The sequence below is a fragment of the Opisthocomus hoazin genome, chromosome 3, assembly GCF_030867145.1.
Source record: "Opisthocomus hoazin isolate bOpiHoa1 chromosome 3, bOpiHoa1.hap1, whole genome shotgun sequence".
Taxonomy (NCBI): domain Eukaryota; kingdom Metazoa; phylum Chordata; class Aves; order Opisthocomiformes; family Opisthocomidae; genus Opisthocomus; species Opisthocomus hoazin.
In genome coordinates, this window is record NC_134416.1 from 77,186,763 (window position 1) to 77,206,735 (window position 19,973).

Here is a 19,973-nt window from a genome sequence, read left to right on the forward strand (position 1 = left end):
TACTGTTTATTGTTACACATTGTTTCTTTTGGTGTTGAACGTATCAAATTCAAATATTTTCTGAGGAAGACCTGTATGATCTCTGCATTTTTATCCTACTCACAAGGTGCATTAAATAGAGGATGGACACTTTCACAATGACAAATTGTGCCTTAAATTCACAATAAAATGACAACTATTTTATCTTACATCATAGAAAGACATACATAATCACTGAGAAAATCTTTCTTTCTTCAAAGTTCAAGACAGTTTCTACAGCAGAGCACAGCCTAGTCCGAGCTGTTTATAATTTAGGGTCAGACCGTTCATTCTTGCATTATTACAGGGATGCATTCTGTCAGGGAACACAAAATCTTCCTCTTTTCCTGAGCTCGTTCAGCACCAAAGGAAATTCTGAGAATTGCTCCTTGCAAACACACTGTCAACTGCGTGCAGTGACCTCCTGTGGCATATGTTCAAAACTCTGCCTCCTTCAGCGTCTCAACACTGGCTCACCTCACCAAATGTCACAACAATTATCCCAGGGCCAATGTTAGTCCAGCTTGCACACTGTTGGTCTCACATTTTACGTGAAGCAGACGCCAGCTCTCAAAAACAAGCAAAATATAAAGCAGGTTCTGTCCAGACATTTCTAACTCTAGGGTAAGAGGTGGCATCCTGCCAAAACAATTCTGGAAATGAGAACACCTGAATCAATCCACGAATTGAAAAATAAAGCACAGAGGTGCTTACTGAGGTATGACCAGATGAGTCTGTCTAATTCTCTATACATCTCCAGTGCATTTTGATTCCTCAAACAATCTACAATAAACACACTAATATAGGACCTTTTTGCAGATGCTGTTTGACAGTTCCCATGACCTAGGACGAAGAGCAGCAATACCAGTAAGTGGTGATGCAGGTCACTTCAGTTGGTGTTACAGCAAGACTACTTGCAGTCATTTCACCCTAAACGTTGTTGGAACACTGCAATGCTGTCAGGCACATCTGCTAAAGTTCACCTGCTCTCTTTCAGAAAAAGCCTTGAAGTCTCACCTGCTGCAGAAGCTCCTTCCCCCTCGCCCCCGCCTGCCCTGCAACCAGCAGTCTCTGCCTCATCCTGCTCTGCCTTCAGCTCTGCTCCTGTCAGCAAGTGCCAGGACCCAGGGCAGCTGCCGCAGTCCTTGCAGCCGGCACCACCGGGAATGACACAGCCCTAGGAAACCTTGCATCCCCCAACCTCTCTTTCCCATGGAAAACGGTTTGACTGTTGGCATTTATTTTTGTTTGAAATAATGTAGGGAAAGCATACTTGAATGATAACTGCACACAAATACTTCCTGTCAAGCAAGACGAGAGAAACCCCACAGAAGCAGCACAGGAGGCAGCATGATCTTCCCTACTATTTTTTCTTTTCAAATTTCTCTGCTTTCCAGCGTATCAAGCAGAAGCTGCAGTGTGCCAACACAGCACTTCTGTTTCAGCCACCTCCTTTCCCCCTACGCACCCCTGCTAAGTCCCTCAGAGGGCAGCTGCAGGCTTCCTTCTCCCTTGCACAGGTTTGGTTCTCGTCCCAAGTTCTCCCCTACCAGCGATCCTTGCCCCCTCCCCTGCGTTGTTAACGTTTCCCGTTGCTTACTGTTAAAGCTGCCTGCTTCTCCATTGCCTAAGATCCACAACTAATCCAAGTGTCTGGCTGCAGGGGTTAAAAGCCAGCCAGAAGTTTGGCATTTTGTAAGTAAATTAAAATTAAGGGGAGAAAAGGACAATTACTAGTTTACTTGATGGAGCTGCCCAGATCTCAGATGCATGGGGAAAAATCTTTATGGGGATGAAAGAGAAGATGAACATTTATACTAAGAATACACTATTTTATTCACTAACACAGAAGATACTAGTGCTGATGCAAACCCTCCTTGCCGTACTGGGAAGGAAACTTCTAGGGACAACACTGAGTTTAACAGCAGAGATCTGGGGGTCTGCTTCAGTATTAGATACATCAGTTCTGGAACAACTCCAGTGAAAAAAAGAACTTCAAATAGGTTAAAAAACAGGAAAAAAAACCCCAACAGCAAGTGCTTTTAACGATGGGATACTAAACAATCAGTGGCCCTCCATGACGTCCATGATCATTTACATTTTTATACAAATTTGAATACTTTTATTTATCTTAGAAAACTATTGTTTGGTCATTTTTTTACTTGTGTCTGCTTTTGTTTTCCATTTATGACTTCGGTCCTTCAACAAAAGCCACAAGTTTTGCAATAAATATACCATTCTGTTTCTGGTCTTTCTAGCTCCTTTCTGGTGAGCCAGTCTGTTTTCTTTATGTTTTTTTTTTTTTTTTTCAAGAACTAAGGCTCAGGAAATTCTCACATGATGTGCATCTCAAGGGAAGGGGCATCTCTGTTTATCCACAGGATGGAAACTGTTTAGCCTTTGTGGCTTCTGAAAGATGTTTGTAGACAAAATGGAGCTCAAAATACAGCCTAATCCACGGTGAAATATTAGTTCTCCTTTCCTGTCAACTTTTCTAAACCAAGATTTTGCCTCGTCTGTGAACATTCCCTTGAAGAGGGCAGCTTGGATGGCTTCCATGTCCTTACTCTTTGATTTGTGGCAGCTAAGATCGAGTGGGAATAGAGCTTGTTACAGTAATCCATCAGTGGTATAACACATACAGGAACATCCCAAGGAGGGAGACCTTGGGCGTCATGGGGAAGGTTAAGGCTATAATTTCTCTTAATGTGATTTTGTCTGGTCTTTTCAGAGTTTCGTCCGCATTGGGCAGGGCCACTAGATCAGCAAACCACAGACTGAAAGACTGTGCTCAATTTTGCATGCTCTTAGACCTAAAAATTTTTTAAAAGTGACACCACTGGGTTAAGCCATCTTCTACTTTCTAAAAGTGAAAAACAGAAGATTCATTTGACAGTACACCGTACATGGTGGTGTGGACTTTGGAAAACAAGGGCTCTTCTCTTTGATGGAAATTTTCATTTTAGTGTTCTAAAAAAAGTGACATAACTTCTTAACAAAGAGAAGAAGCGCAAAATGAGAAATCTGTATACCTAAGTGTTAAGAGATGAAGAATCACTCAAAGAAAATAAAAACATAAACAAAATTAAAACCTTCCAAACATGAGAAACAAACCTCAGTGAATGCAATAAAACAGCCTAAACACAGGCTGTACAAGAGGAAAATTAGGAGAACAGAGATGGGATCCAAAGAGCAAATATCTAAGGATATAAACCAAAACCCACAAATTCCTTTATGGTATCCAAAAAAATAAAAATATGTAGGAGATCCAGGATCAGTGGGGATGAAAGAAACAGAGGAAGACAAAAGTTATGGGAAGGAAGCAACATGACTTCTTTTCTTCTAGCTTCACCACAGAGGATGTTGGATGTTGGGGAGAAACATATTCTGGTACCTGCTTTTATTTTTCTGCATTTTATCCTTTAATGGACGTGAACTAACAGCAAGGTTCAAACAATTGCTAGCAGAAACAAATGTGTTGGAGGAGGATGACAGCTTACAAAGCAGTAAACAAGCAGAAGACACGAATTCCAACAGCAATTAAAAGAAAGAAATTGAGCCACTGGCTAAAATGAGTACACTTTCGCTACACTTAGTAACTTTAAGAATCAGAGGATAGTGAAAGTTTCACCTGTCTTTACAAAAGCAGCAAGATTGATCCAGGAGACCGTAGAGCTCCAAGCTTTATTGCTATACCTGGTAATCTGGCTGAAAGGATGAATAACAGGAAATTAAATACATCAAAATAATCATTAGATTCTGGATATGTTTATAAAATAGTGGACAGATAAGAGCAAGTAAAGAAAAGCAGACTTTCAAAATCTTTACAAGACCCTCATGGGAGGCCACCTATGAAGTGTGAGGTTAAAAGAGCAAAAGAAAAGAAGGAAGGAACACATACTGATTCTCATCTGATGACAGGGTTAACAGCAGGTGTCTCACAGTTTGTACGTTCTATTTCAAAATTGTCTCGAAACAAGGAAGCACACTAAGAGGGTAAAAACTACAGATGGCAAGAAATTGTTCAGATTAGTCCTGATTTAAGATTATTAGGGGTTTGAGAGATAAGCAGTAAATCCGCTTCAGCAGATGACGGTCGCTACTGTAGATCGTAATGAAGTGCAGACTGCAGGCAGTACCTTTGTGCATCGGGCTGAGTTCTGCAGTGCCCCATCAGCTCAGGAGACTGCCTGGATGTCCTTGTGAACTGCCCAAAGATAACTGGTCTTAAAAGCATAGCAACAGTCAAATACAACAAAGAAAACCTCAAGACATCTATCAAAAGATAGCAAAAGCAGAACGGACAAGCATAGTAAACCTATAACATTTATAAGGAGGGTCTGGATTACTGTGTTTGCTATTGTTTAGCCCATTTTAAAAGGTAAGATGGAGAAAAAGTGTGGAATTGGTCTCACAAAAAAGATGTAGAAGGATTATTTGAGACTCAGACAAGGATCTTGGCAGCCGAGTTTAATTAGGTCATGCACTGAAAAGGGTGATGGACCAGATGACCATCAGAGGTCCTTTCCAATCTAAGTTATTATATGAAATAGAGAGATTAAAAAAGCTTCAACTGTTCAATATACGGAGACAGTAAATCCTGAAATTAGCAAATTCAACAGCAGCCAAAATTAGATTATGAATTCATTGTCACAAGAAATGTACTAGGAGCCAAAATAAGATTTGATTTTTAGAGTTTTTTAAAATTTGCATTAGGCAGGGTTTCCCCCTCCACCCAAAAAATAACCAAACAAGGTGGCTTTTGGAGAAGAAATCACTCCTCCATTTGATGCTTATAATGAGTATTATGACTCATGAAACAAAAATTTTCTAGGAGAGATCTTCTTCCTCCTTCGAAGCTTCTTGTGCTTTCCTCTCAAGCAGCTGGTATTGCCACTGTCTGAATCAAGACACTGGACTAGATGGATACTAGTATTATCTGCTGTAATTATTTCAACTTTTACAGGACACATCACTCCAAACCAGAATTTTCATGTTTGTTATCTCCTGATGATATTCTGTCATGTTTACTCCATTAATCAAGTAATGTACTGTTTTTAAGGGTCACCCACGAAACCTCACACTCTGAGAGCTCCAAGTGAGGTTTCAGTGTTTCTATCATGCCTAATAGCAGCAGTAATAAATAATCTAAGTACCAAACCAAGCCATTGACCAGACCTATGCATTGGCCAAGGGATTATCACTTTTTAAAAAGAGGTGCTGCTACAAGTTTCTTTTATTTCTATTTCTCTTCCTTAACTCCTAATCATCAAAATTATTGTCAGGAGGAGCACAGAAAAGGAGTTAAACAAAATATTTCATGGACACTTTTGTTCTGGAAACAATTTTATTAACAAAAATTTCATTCCTTCCATTGCCCTTAGAATACAATCAGTGAAGCATCTGCCTTAAAAAAGAGATTCCCCCAAACCACAGAATAAATATATTTGAAGATAGTGGTCAAATAAAGTTTTAACCTGAAAATAGTTCCTAATAGTCATATACATTATTATGCATACGGATATAACATCAAAATGGCTCTCTGAACGTGGCTGCCTACTAGTGCATTGATGAGAAAACTACCTGACAGACAGAGATAAAGCTCAGAAGAGAGAGTACTAAGGTCTTTGAAATTCAGTGGGAATGACGCAATGAGCTCACATTCATAAAAAGTGCTGTGAGAAGGGAGGAACAAAATGAAAGAATAAAATAAAATCTTAAATATTTCACTTTAAAGAGGGTTTTTAAAAACATACATGTATTTACCCACTAGACATACCTTGGCTGACCTAGTGATGGCCCCGATCTCTGAATAAAGATCAGTGCTGTCTGGGAACTTTTCCACCACCATAGTGCAGACGTGGTGCAGTAGGGACTGCTTATGCACTGTGTCCTTGACTTCTGGAACCTTCTCGAGGTAGCTCAACTCAAAAGCTTTGGCCTGTAAGGGAGAAAAAAGGGAAAAAATTAAAAGTAAAAATGTTTACTCCTTCCCATGCAGATTAGTAAACACAAATGATTACCAAGTAGAGGCACAGGGGAAAGAAGAATAATAATCCTACAGCAAAAGAAACTTACTGCTTTTAATTATTTTTAACTTGCCAAAGAGTAGGCCTGAAATCACTCCATCTGCAGTGAAATGACTCATGACACACTTTTCGTAATTTGAATGGGAAGCATCACTGCTAAACTCAAGGGAGTTACAGCAGAAGAGTGCCTACCTCCACATTCCTTCAGGTTATGCTGAAAGAGACAAAGAGCACCCTGACACACAATAAAAAGTAGGTTCTGTTTTCTAAATTATTTCTCTGGTACAAAATAAAAACTGGGCTGCAACTGTCATAATGGTTTTGACTTGGTTTTTGAAGGAAAATGATGGGATGTCAGGCTTACATTGGTTCCATTCAGAAAGTTCCCAATGGCTAGTAGAGTAGAAAGGATAAATCCCAAAGTTTTATTGTGCTCCAGTTGGTCCATTCCTTCCTTCAGGTCTAGAAGTGGTTCTGCAACTTCCTGCCATAAGAACAGAAACAAGAAAGTGAAGTCTGCAGTTGGCTATAGCTGCTTTAAGTTTTTAATTCTATGGTTTAGATTAATTACTGCAAAAAGTTCCTGAACTGACGTCTTGCGGAGTGCAAACCGGCCATGTGTGCTGGCCTTCTTCCATGTCCAGCTAATAAATCACATGCAAGGACAGCAAAAAAAATACATAAAATACTTTCCTAATGTTGCTTCTTTATGTATGCAATTACCTTACTTGTCCTGGGGATTGTTCTGTGATTCCAAACAGGAGAGAGTATCGGAGAAGGGGCTGCTGCATTTGAGTTAGGTGCATGAATATTCCCCTGCCCCAACTGATAAAAAAGCTGCTTATAACTATTTTTTCTAATCTTTGAAAAACAAACAAACAAAAAGTTTGAACCCTGGCTGCCTTGACATTTGCAGCCTGACCTAAAGCTTTCTTCAAATGATGGCCATCTCTGAGTTTTAGATATGGCTTTGTGCTTGTGTGACTTCAAAATCGAAAAAAAAACCCCAGTACAAACATCAAGCTTTACAAGTGTTCTCATTTTAGTCTTTTAACTTAATGTACCTTCCATCCACACGTTATCTGAGTATAGGTATGTAAACTGATAAGGCTTGAAAACATAAATTCTGTTCCATTACCTCAGGAAGTGAACTACACCAGAGAGTTCAAAGGAAGAGCGTGAGGGTAATTGAGTTGACGGGGTTTATTTCTATGGCTGTGTGTGAGGCCCAAGGCTATTTATTTTGTATGCACAGTAACAGTTCATGTTGTTTCTATCTCCAAATGCCATCCTAAGCATCTGTGAGCAGCATTCTTTTCCCAAATTATTACACTCTTTATGAGCCAAGAAGCCAAAATTAAGCTGCTATTTTAGACCAAGAGGCAACTGAGAACCCTTTCTTGGAGAACTACAACGGGTCATTCAACAGTTGTCGTGGTATTTTACCATAAATAAGAGCACAAAGGTGAAGAAAACATACATTTCTAGTCACCACAGAGCAATCAATCTCTTGAAAAGAAAAGAATATGGCAAATTCGAGACAAATTAAGAGATGGCATAGTGCACAAAGTAATTTATACATCACAGGAGAGGTGCTAAATAATGCAAGACTTTATCAAGTTAAACTAAAAGCAATAAACTGCTGCACAGAATTCTTTGAATTGCTTTACAAGTCAGGGTTGATTCAGTTAGTTTTGTTGCATCATGGGGATGAATCAAACTGCTCTGCATCTGCTGTAAAGACAGGCTTTTGAACTATTTTACTTGCATCAGTCTGCAATTTGTTAAAATATCATTCCTAAAATGTTTATTTAAAACATTTTGAAGGTGAATAAAAAGGTAGCATAAAAAGATTCCAGGCAGGCCGTACCGTAGCCCTTCATTTAGCTATTTACATGCAAGTTGTCCAAGCTTAGACTTTTTTGCATATACTGCAATATGTAATTACTCTTTTTTTTTTATTTTATTGTAGCATTAAAAACCAATAAAAATCAAAGTGCTAGATGCTGTACTAACAGACGAAATATCCTTCCTTGCTCCCTATAAAACTCACCATCTACCTAAAGAGGGCAGATACATAATGCAGAGCTACCTCATATCCTTAGCTACCATGTATCCTTATTTACCATTTTTTCTATTTTTCACCCAGAAATTACACTTGCACGAAACTTGAGGATTTGTCCCGAATTTCTGGCTGCGAGACATCTGATAATTCCAGATAAATGTTTGACATGCATGCACAACTGAACTCAACCACACGTGTGCAATCAGTCCAACAGTCCCGGGACAGGAAGAACGTAGCACACGTGTGTGGTACAGCTGATCTGGCTTACGCGCTGTTACCACCCTGCTATACTGGTAACAAGTTTAGCTGACTGCACCTATACGAGTTCACGTGCATGCTTTCCTGAGAGGGGTAAAAACTTGGTCAGGATGGGAACTTTGAGATGACCAAAACGTAATTTGCCACATTAGCATTTAATCCAGTCTGGCCTGCGACAGTAAGTGATTTGGCACCTAAGTTTCACAAAGGGTTTGCCCATTTCCAGATGGATCTTCTGCAAAAACATAGTTTCAAGAACAGAAGAAAGTTAGCAGGTCATGGGACTCTTTTATTATCACAGTTGTTACTGCAAACTACTTCATCTTTAATTGAATAACCTCATGGTATCTTACTGCAATCTAAGTAAACTTATGTTTATTGGTTACCTGGAACTTAAGCTTTGACTTTAGCCTTTTGTTACTGGAAAGGCCCAGCTGCTTGCTCTCTCTTGTACCTTTGATGTCTGGTCTCGTATCTTCCTGTTCACCCAGCTAAGACCCAAGCTGTCTGTCATACCTATGCTCATCTGCTAGGCTTCTTACCACATGCTCCTCTTATTTTATCAGTCATCATATATTATTTCCTGTACCATTTTATCCTAATACTGTACTTATGCCTATCGACCTTTCAACAGGGATAAAAATATTGGTCCTATCTTCACTCCAGATATTGCTTCTTTGAATAATTTAGGTATTTGAGACATTTTATGCTAGCATCCGTTCTACATGGATGGCAATTCATAAACTTTGTGGCATAAGCACTACAGGATCAGCAACAGGAAAACTATGAGATTTTCTTTAGCTTCTAGCAGTGCTTCATATGTTACTTTTTGATTGAGATGAAGCTAGAAATTCTAGGCATGTGCACAGATTAACAGCTACAGCTAACTCAGCTTACATGAAAGGAACAATTTAGCCTTGTGGTAACATGAAAGCAGAATAAATAGCTGTACCAGAGTGGAAAAAAAAAACAACTGGCGAAAAAGTACTCAGGCTAGATACAAGTATTTTATGTTTTACAAGTCAGAAATGTAAATGTCGAAGACTAAAATGTCACAATTAAAAAATCCTGAATGTTAGTGTGATTGCATTTCCTAAAAACTAAGCAAATAAAGCAGACGTAATCTTGACAGCATCACCTGCAAATCAATTCACTATTGCATAGTTTGCTAAATAACCACAGCTAGGCAAACATACGGCATTTTCAGAAGCACGTCCCACTTCTCAGACTCTGTATCACACAAAGTATGATGTATATGTACATATGTGTACATATGTACATATGGATATTATACATATGTATAATATATGTACATATGTGTACAGATACACATACAGAATTAATATATACGGGAGAGAGCTTCCTGAAGAGCAACGCATGGGGCATGCACCAGAGGTGCAGCCAGAGGAAGGTTCCTGTGCTGAGATGCCTGAAAGAGCTTGTGAAAGTCAGCAGGCAGCTGAAATCGTCTACACAGTTTCATTCTGCTTCACCTATGCACTGAAACTATACGCTATCATTTTGAAATTTCATCTGTGATTCATCATTCATGACAGCAAACTCAACCATAGTGTTCTCTGAGTAAATGTCATCCATGAAGAAGGTGGCAGCAACTGTCTGGGACTGAATTGAAAAGAACACCCCTGAAGGATGTCTTATCTCTTGTTTATAACTTTGAAAGAGTTATAAACAGAAATAACTTTAATGGATGGTGTTTTCCTTAGTTTAAATGGATGTAATACTCTCCTTTTACAATGCAAGGTTGAATACTGTCATCCTCATTCAATCTTTATCCAAAGGAAAATTCTTACTGCTCTGAAGTAAGAATTTCCTGAATAACAACATCTGGAGAAGATGTGGTAAGGATTTAGCCCTCTTCTTTGTTCCAGTATCATTACTGACTAATTAAAGGAAGGAAGATGTAATCTCTAATTTTCTTTCGTAGAAGGAACAGATGATGAAGGATCATTTTAGCTGTTTCCTGGTTGGCCACCAAAACAAAAGCGATCCGTTTACCGTCTCCTCAAAATATATGCTCATGTAATAACAAGGTCAGCGAAAGATCAAGTAAAGCCTTGGAAAAGTCTCCACTCCTGCTCCCCGCTTTCTCCTTCTCACCTTTTCCACTATCTCGTAGTCCATCTTGAAAGCCCAGAGCTGGAGCCTGGCAGAGAGTTCACTGATGGAGGAGAGGGTGAGAAGGAACTGCTCAGCGCTGCCCAGGGGGACATCGGGGTTAGCCAGCTGCGCCTCCTGGATCTTCTGCTTCTCCTCCTCGGTCGGGATCATGGTCAGGATTTTCTGTGAAGGGAGACAAAAGGCCAGTGTCAGCGGCAGGGCCGAGAGGTGCACAAGGGCTGGGGTAGTGTCACGGGGACCCTTCTGCAGCCAGTGCTTCTGCAGAACAGGCTCCTGCAACGAGCTTCACGGGGACTTCGCCCGAGCTCCTGTGACACCGAGTGACGTCTCAGCAGTTACGGCAGGAGTCCTGAGTCACTGGCTGGTAAATTGGGACGGCACTGTAACCACCAAGCTCTAACCCACTTCACGAGAGAGCGAAACATCTCGAACACCCGCAGCTGAAAAACACATCTGTATTAATACGCATTTTTAAATATTTGTAGTCAGTGGATGTAGTTAATCATGAGATCAAACGCTGAAGAAAGACAGGGCACCTGGTTAGGACTGCTGTCCTCGGTTTTCATAGCTTTAAATCAAAACTGGCCACCTTTCTGCAAGTAACACATGGAAGTGAGGGTAGAATGAGTGAAAACTTTTGGCCTGCGATTTACACGAGGTCAGACTAGATGGCAGGTCCCTTTTAGCCTCAACATCTACGAGTCTTCCAGTGCACTGGCTGGTATGCAGAAATAACTCGAGGACTCCTGTCCCTTGCTGTTCTCATCATTTATTACTTTTTGTTCAGTCTGTTTTGTTTTTTATGAAACATGACAACTATTGCAGCCTATTAGGTCACTCCCAAAAGCTTCCCAAGGAATACTCATTGAATTTAAAGTCAAATTATGCATTGCATAACATATGGCCATTTTCTCTTTTGATGTGGAAAGTCTAAAATATTGATGAAAAAGGATCTCAGTATTTTCAGTTTCTGCTGTCAGTATGGCTCAAACACATTTATATTTTCCCTTTAATTCTTGGATTTTACATGCTTGTTTACATGTGAACTTCTTCTCAAAGTATTGCTCTCTAAGGTATTGCTTCCTCATTAATTTTTAACATAACAAATGCATTTTTAAAATGAAAAAGAAAAGCAAAACAGCGTAAAGGCATGAGATAAGCTGAGGTCTTTACCCTGCTGATCAATGCCTCATTAAAACAAAGCAGTAGATTTTCAACACAATTTATATTTATTCCTCTGAGGAATGACATGTTTTTTCTGTAGCCTTCTATAATGATAGAGGCTGTTTTGGAGGGGAGGAGGGAATAACAAAAATACAGCCAAAGAGCTATCAGACCTGCCAATCCAAACCACAGCCTTGTTCCAGCGCTGGACATAGCCAATTCATCAAAGTAACACAAGTGCCCCCTTCCAGTACTGACAACTCATCTGGCTCCTTCTACAGCGCTGGAGCTAAGCATGGAGAGCAAGCAACTTTTTACGGTCAATCAGGCAAAGAACAAGAGTTAAGCAAGCAAACAATGTTCAATTTGTTGAACTGGGACTTCTTTAATTTCAGCCACAGCATTTGTATTCCTGTCCATCTCCATATGATGACTTCCATAAATATAAATACACCAGCATTTGTTTCTGTTAATGTTGGCTCTGTCTTTCAGTTTTTAAAAAAAGCCTCCTTGTGTGGACGCTGCAAGCTTCTACCTTGATAAACTAATATGCTAAGGTAAAAAGAAGAGGAGGAACATCCCTCAGTACACACTGGCGCTTTTCCTTCCCCTGTCAATGACTGACAGGAAAATATTCTGACGTACACGTGTTCTGATTGATAGCATTTGTGTATGGATTTTGAGATGTGCTATCCATCCACACATGCTGAAATCTGTAACTTAGGTCATACCTAACATCAAACTAGAGATTTGTAAGCAGCAGCTTCAGGGTATTTCTCAGTGCTTAACCAAAACTCATTTAAAAAAGTTCATACAAAAGAGAGACTGAGTCTAAAACTCATAAGAAGAGGTGTTTCGCAGAGTGAAGAAGTCAGGCCTCCTAGTGCCTACTCCTCTCTTCAATGACAAGAAGCAGCCAACACCACCTCAGCTGAGCCAGGGCAGCTCGAAAACAGGATCATGAACATCCATACATGGAGAGTTTAGCAGTAGCCATGTGATGGATGTGAAAACGCTTCTGCTGCATTTCTGAAGGCTAACACTTCAGCAGTATTCACAATTGCCTGTTACAAATAACTAGGGCTTTTGGCAGCTGCCCAGGGATCCCACAAGCATTTTGTGGTGGTGCAGGGCCTTCACTCCAGAGATTTTGCACTGCTTTCGGGCATTTTAAAGAGGGCAATGAAACACCAAGCCTTATTTCCAAAGGGACTCTCCTCCTCCTTGAGCTTTACATAAACAACACAAGCCAGATGGAGCTGACAAAAAGCATTCAAGTCCAAGTACTGCAAGGCTGCTGTGCTGTGTACCATAGTATGTGAGACGGAGAATGCCAAGTGGAAGAGCCTCTGCTGGTGGTGCCAGGTGCCGAGGATCGCCCCTGTCGCTGAAAGCCCTGCCTCGATGGGACCAGAGCTCCTGGCAGGTCTCACACCGCCCAGGGGGCAACGACTTACTCCACAGCACTTCTAATCTGCTCAGGCAAATAACTGTGATCCTGCTGGTCACCATCCTTGGTGTGCCCCTGAGCAAGTGGTAAAACGGTCTTATTCTTTCTTTCTACTCTATGACTAATTTGCGCCATTTGTTCAGTGCTGGAAACTGATGAGTACACCATCTGCCAATTTATTATTATTCTTATTATTTTAAGCCGACAGTAAAAGTAGCATAAAAACACAGCAGGGGAGAAGGTTACTGGCACCTGATGTGACCATTAAATCACAAATAGCTTTGAACCTAATCATTAATTCCTAATGCCCTCCCTAGTATGCCACTCTTCAGGTCAATTAAAGAAGAACTGGTTACCAACAAACCCTGTGCTCATATCCTCTGTGTGATACACGTATTTCACCTCCATGCATTCTCACACAACTGTTTGGGCCAGAGATTAACATTCTGAGGAAAACCAGCGCACAAATCTCATGGAGCAAAAGAAGTCATTTTTGGAGATCCTGTTTGGATGAGATAATGGCTCCTAATTATTCTGCTCCTGTACTGCTGGACCCATCCACTTGCTCGAGCTTTCAGGGAAGGGATCAAACCGTGTATTTCCTGATCTCAGCCATCCTGATGTATGATCTCCAAAAGTTACTAAGAGGAAAGCCTTACACGGCTCACGGTGCAAGATTTATAACTCCCACTTGCCTGAGGGTCTCAGTATGGGACTCAAGGAAACATCTGACCAGAGACTGTGAACAGCCTGGAGCCTCTGCAGAAATTTGGTGCTTAAGTTATCTCTTTCAAGAGATAATGGGACTTCTCAGTGATGATAAGGTGGCAGGGGTGCCTTGGCTTTCATATTTGGTTTCAGCTGATTTTGCCAGGTGAACAGGAGCCTGAAAAAAATCAGTAAACTAAATATTTCGTTGCTGTCGGGTCCAAAGCTTTCTGTGGCTCAAGGCCCACAAATTCATAAGCTGCATAACCGAGTACATGTTAGTGGGTACATCACCAGCTATTTGACAGGCCTCGGCAGATGACTTCGCTCCAAAAAGGGTCTCACACTTCAGCTTTCCAGGCAGCTACTAATGAGACGCATTGGCGTTTGCATTATCTGCAGAAACCCTAATGAAATCTAAAAGCACAGGAAGGTTAGGTCTCCAAAGTAAGTGAGGCCACCAGCACTAATTTTACGTCATCTCTTCCAAAAATGATCAATTCTGAGAAGAGGCTACATCTAACACACCTGATAGCCACCCCTGTAAACCAGGAATTGACAGCTGCTGCCTCGGTCAGACTGCTCCACTTCCTCAGTTCTCTGCTGAAATACATGAACTTGCCACTGCTGGTCACAGAAACTGTAGAAGATGTTTTGGTTTGCTGTAAGGAGTGAAAGTGTAGCTCTTTTTCTTTAAATAAAGCCCGAAACTCGTTAGGGCAGCGATACGCTGACTGTGGGTGTACAGCCAGCAAGGCACCATTGAGCCCATTCTCTCTTCTGTCTAGACTTGTGAAAAGAGCTGTTCTTTCAGGTCATGCGAGCTAGCGTAATTTGAAACATCCCATCACACTTTTACAAAGCATTAGCTAAACAAATGGGAAACTGCAAATGCCAATGTACTGCGGCAACTACAAGAACAAAAACTTAAATACCTTGATCGTTTCCGAAAATCAAATTTCGTGTTTGCCTTTTGAACACCAGGCTCTCATTTCTTACCCCTTTTTACATCTCAGGGCGACCTAGCCACTCCAGATGCATGGACTTCACATGTACTTAGCAAATGTGGGCATGGAGGGCCTAGCACACCCAGAGAGTTTTTTCATTTCAAATAGTTTTACTAAAAGCTGTATCTACCAATGCAATGCAACATTGCAGGGCATCACAAAGCTATATTGTAAAGCACAAAGCAACCCACCTTAATTTTCTCACAGCATTATCCCAGTTTCACTCTGCTAAGTGAATCATGTTCTTTGGTATAATTTGATTTTGATCCACGTTCCCTTACTGAGTATCACTTTACAGAGGGACTCACTCATTTCCTTTACTAAAGACAAGCACCAAGGACTGGTGTGGTGGACTCTATTCTTGCAGCTGCCCATGATACAGGTCATTAAAATTAGGTGCCAGGGTTTTAAGCTCGCCTCATTTAGCTCACAGAAAGCCCTCATCCACGCTAAGCAGGCAGGTCTTTATCCTGCAGCGAGCTCCAAGTCGTTTCAACACAACGAATGCCAAGCTTTCAAAGAAAGGAAAACACTTTGGCAAATGTAAGGTGGCAAAAATTTTTTTAGTTGGCTTGATGCATACTTGCAGACACACATTGTGCCTTCCTTTGAAAACTGGTTTCTAACAGTGCCTGCTCTGCTTACTAAATGCATCACATCTGCCTTTCTAGCACCATGCCCCATTTTCTGCCCTTTTTCACAGCTCAGGGGTACCTAACCACTTCAACCACACAGCCTAAAACACACAACATACTTAGGTATAGAGGGCTGCAAAATACTTGAAGAATTTTTCCTCCTATCTTAGTTACATATTTGAAGTTAAAAAGCAATGCATGGATTCCTAACAAGAGTTTGATGGCACAAGCAAAGGAGCATTCAGCAGAATGAAGGACAGTAGCGGAGGGTTTACTGGGTCACTATGAACTTGATGAGGAGTTGGGCTATCACTAGCTTGTAGCCTGCACCCCACTGCATCCCTTCCTTGTTCCTAGCACTACTGTCAGCACTGCTTTAGTCCATTGTCCTTAAAGGAATCACTAATTCAACTACCATTTAACCTGAACTTATCCACCAAGGTGCAGAACTAAAGCCACATGCATGCTAACACGACAGTGACGACACTCCTGAGCGAGGGACATAGCACAGAGCTCGCAGCCAACGCAGCAGATAGCTCAAGGTGACTTCTTACCCTGTTAGTGCCCTGCTCCATGTTGGATCCGCTAAAAGCTGAAGATGATCCTAAATTAAAGCTTCTCTGAAATTTTAGCAGTGAATGTTATGTCCTCACCACAGACTTCACATCTCTTCTCCCGGTCTCCTTACATCTCTCTCTTCTGCTTATTAGCCATGACATCTCGTGTAGACAATTAACTATGCAGAAAGGCTTTTGAGTACCCATTGTGATGCAGTTTTTTAATTAGACCAAATGCATATTTTTTTCCATACCAGTCCTACCTCATTCAATCCTTAGAATAGCTATAAAGTTTATAAATTGCTTTGTTCTCTGCATTTTTATATAAATGAAGCTGATGCTTGCACTAGTACTGATTCATTCACCATCACTACCGATTATTTCCTAATATTTAGGAACTGTAGATATGAACCAGAAAACTTTCTAAAAATCTAGACTGAAAAGACAAGCCCTGTTCCCCCTAAGTTAACTCTAAGGCTAAAGCCAATGATGGATACAAAGGAGACGAGAAACAGGAAACAAAGCTTGTCTACCCTATAGATCAACGGGGCTGGAAAACTGAGGCAGGGCTCTGCTGGAAACAGTGGGACTCACAATGATGCATTTCTGTATCAATCTGTGCACCTCTTGGCCAATTCTGCATAGCTTACTCCAGCGCACTATCTTGCTATAAACGTCTGTCTGACTCATAACCATGTGCTTTAAGAAAAATCTGTAAATTGGGGGTTGGGGAAGGAAATACGAATTCAGTGAAGGGTTTTACCTGATAAGAAGTAAATAAATATGAAACAACGAGAAAGAAAAGCTCTTTTCTCTATGAACATCATCCTTCCCGACCAATAAAAGCTTCATTCCTCAATGTGCCAAATACCCGGGCTCTGCCCCACTTATCCTTTCTCTTGATTTTAAATATCTGAATGACCACATCAGGATTACTCACATCCTTAGCTTCAAGCTGTGGACACAGAACTCAGAAATCCCATTTTCTTTAGCAATGGGCAAGTATATGAACAGCGTATCATTTCCTGGTTTCTGAATTCTTCAGTTTGAAAACTACCTGCACATATACTTTAAACTAAATTATGGGTTTCTGGCAGCTAATGGAAAGGCCACCCAAAGGAGGGTGTGGTGGTACAAGGCACTCACTACTGTGGACGCCACAGGTGGTTGGCAGATGGGCAGCCCGGCTACAAATGTTGGCACTGAAAAAGGTGAGCTGTGCGAGCAGCTGAACTTCTGTTAAGCGTGCCAGAGAAGGACACAATTGTAAGGAGATGATACATGGAAGACAACCAAGATGTGTTCTTCTTTATCAGCCATTTTCTGTTGCACTTTGTATGGAAACACTGCCTACAGCACTGAGATCTAACTGGTGGGCTGTGAATTGGGCTTGGCTGGAGAGGTACTTCTCTCCAACACTTTAAAGCTTAGTCCTGCAAACTGCAGTGGTGGGTACATGGGCTGGGTCATGAAAAGCCCCACTGCCATGAGCAGGGACACCTTCCACTAGACCAGGTTGCTCAGAGCTCCATCCAACCTGGCCTTGAACAATGCCAGGGAGGGGGCAGCCACAGCTTCTCTGGGCAACCTGTTCCAGTGTTTCACCACCCTCATTCTTCCTAATACCTAATCTAAATCTGCCCTCTTTTAGTTTACAGCCATTCCCCCTTGTCCTATCACTACACGCCCTTATGAAAAGCCCCTCTCCATCCTTCCTGTAGGCCCCCTTCAGGTACTGGAAGGCTGCTATAAGGTCACCCCAGAGCCTTCTCTTCTCCAGGCTGAACAGCCCCAACTCCCTCAGCCTGTCCTCGTAGGAGAGGTACTCCAGCCCTCTGATCATCTTTGTGGCCCTCCTCTGGACCCGCTCCAACACATTCATGTCCTTCTAATGTTGGGGGCCCCAGAGCTGGATGTAGTACTCCAGGTGGGGTCTCATGAGAGCAGAGTAAAGGGGCAGAATCACATCCCTCGACCTGCTGGCCACGCTTCTCTTGATGCAGCCCAGGATACAGTTGGCTTTCTGGGCTGCAAGTGCACATTGCTGGCTCATGTTGAGCTTCTCATCCACCAGTAACCCCAAGTCCTTCTCAGGGCTGCTCTCGAGCCATTGTCTACCCAGCCTGTACTTGTGTTTGGGATTGCCCCGACCCACGTGCAAGACAACCTTGCACTTGGCCTTGTGAACTTGGTCAACTTCATAAATTTGAGTAAGGTATGTATACAGCAAAGAAGTAATATAGCTTTGGGAAGAAACTATATTCTAGTAGGGATAAAGCAGGCCTTGCCTCTAGCTAGAACTATCTTTCGCCTTAAGTATTCCTTTTGCATGTAACTATTGGCAACTCCATTTCCATTCCAGCCAGCTTTTCTCATTTTCTTCTGTAGTCAGCACAGTGAAGGTGGAAAGGGGGAAATCACAAAACACAGTGCCAAACCACTGAAAGGTGACTGTGAATCAATACACGACCTCTGCAACTCAGTCACTGGCTGAGATTTGTAGTGTGCAGATTACTCTTACTAGATGATACAGGCTTCTTAAAAAAAAAAAAAATTGAAATGAATACAACTGCAATGAAAAAAGCCAGAGGCAGCAGTAGCTTCTTTTACACTTCATAGAAGAAAAATGTTTTGATAAAAAAACAATAAACAGAGTTCATCTTGGATCTTGGTAGGAATATCTGCGAGTCAAACATGTAACGGTAAAAATTACATCATCTGTAATCTTTATACCAACTGCTTTTCTTCAAACAACAGTAACACAGAAATGCTATTTTGAGCAGAACTAGTCACCTTATTTGTTTTCCATTAGATATACAATCTACAGTGAGTCCAGCAGCTAACTGGGCATGAACTTTATTAAACCCTGTACCAGTTGCATCAGCCCCAGTAACTCACTGCCTGTTCTTGCTGCTCACATTATTTCAGCCAAGCTCCAGAGGTAAAGATAATGCTCTGAAAATCCTGACAGGAATTACCACCACCGTTACTGAAACTTAGACACAAACGAAGCAGAGAAATCGATGTTCACTGAGCATGCCCAACCTCAGGTGAATCGTACATGCTTCTGAGCACATTACATTGATTTGATGAGTTTACACTCTCAGTCATGATATAATACATCCCCCTTTTTTTTTGTTCCAGGAAAAGTCTGGCCTGTACCATGTGCAACACTGAAAAAAAAGGAAACATTGAAAATGCAGACTTGAAGACATCAACTACTCTTTCTTACCTCTATTCCTTCCTTGTTTAAGGCATATTCATCAAAGTTCAAAATAGCAGTCTTGATAGTCCGAGGAGGGGGCAACACAGTCAAGCCAATATTAATAGCGTTGCTTCGTTTCGAGTCCAATACAATGATCTCCTGTCGCTTCCCATCTGCAGCAGTTTTCTTGGTAAATAAAAAACCAAAAATATTATTGTTCCAGCCTGTTCTATAAAGAAAAAGTCACTCCTTTCACTAATGACTTCCCCTACTCAAGGGTGCTGACACTGAATGTAAATCTGTTTCATTTACAGTCATCCAAAAAAGCTGAATTCTTCTACCACATCCCTGTTGATGTCAAGCATGAGCTGCCAGGATTTTAACCAGAGAGCTGAACGCAGCCTCAGATGCTGTGCAAAACAGAGCTTGCCTGAGACATGGGAGTCCCTGTGAGAACACTGCAGGTCGGGGCAGCAGTCGGTCTGAAAAAAGCCTGAAGCTGTCTCTGCTGGAGGAGAGCTCTGGCATGGTTTCCTGACCTCTGGCTGACAGAGGAAGGGTATTCTACCTCACTGCTCACAGTATGTCCATCAACCCCTTCACAGGTGCAGAACAATTTCAACCCTTCTGTTTTTTTTTAAGTTTTATTTGAGACTAGACATAGTATGTGGACCTTACCTCCAGTATAAACTACAGTATAAATAATAATGAGAGCATAAAGAACTAACAACACACACT

The 19,973-nt window shown here is 41.4% G+C and overlaps 1 protein-coding gene across 8 annotated transcripts in view; it reads right to left on the minus strand.

Moving 5' to 3' along the window:
* The window catches only part of FHOD3 (formin homology 2 domain containing 3), a 403,764-nt gene that overhangs the window by 36,953 nt on the left and 346,838 nt on the right, over positions 1-19,973 (minus strand). For all 8 annotated transcript variants that reach the window (XM_075416738.1, XM_075416737.1, XM_075416736.1 and 5 more), the window contains 4 exons: positions 19,263-19,421; positions 10,489-10,671; positions 6,412-6,531; positions 5,798-5,959 (listed from right to left, as the gene is read on the minus strand). In XM_075416738.1, coding sequence (XP_075272853.1) covers positions 5,798-5,959; positions 6,412-6,531; positions 10,489-10,671; positions 19,263-19,421 — 624 coding nt within the window. The remainder of the gene's footprint in view (positions 1-5,797; positions 5,960-6,411; positions 6,532-10,488; positions 10,672-19,262; positions 19,422-19,973) is intronic.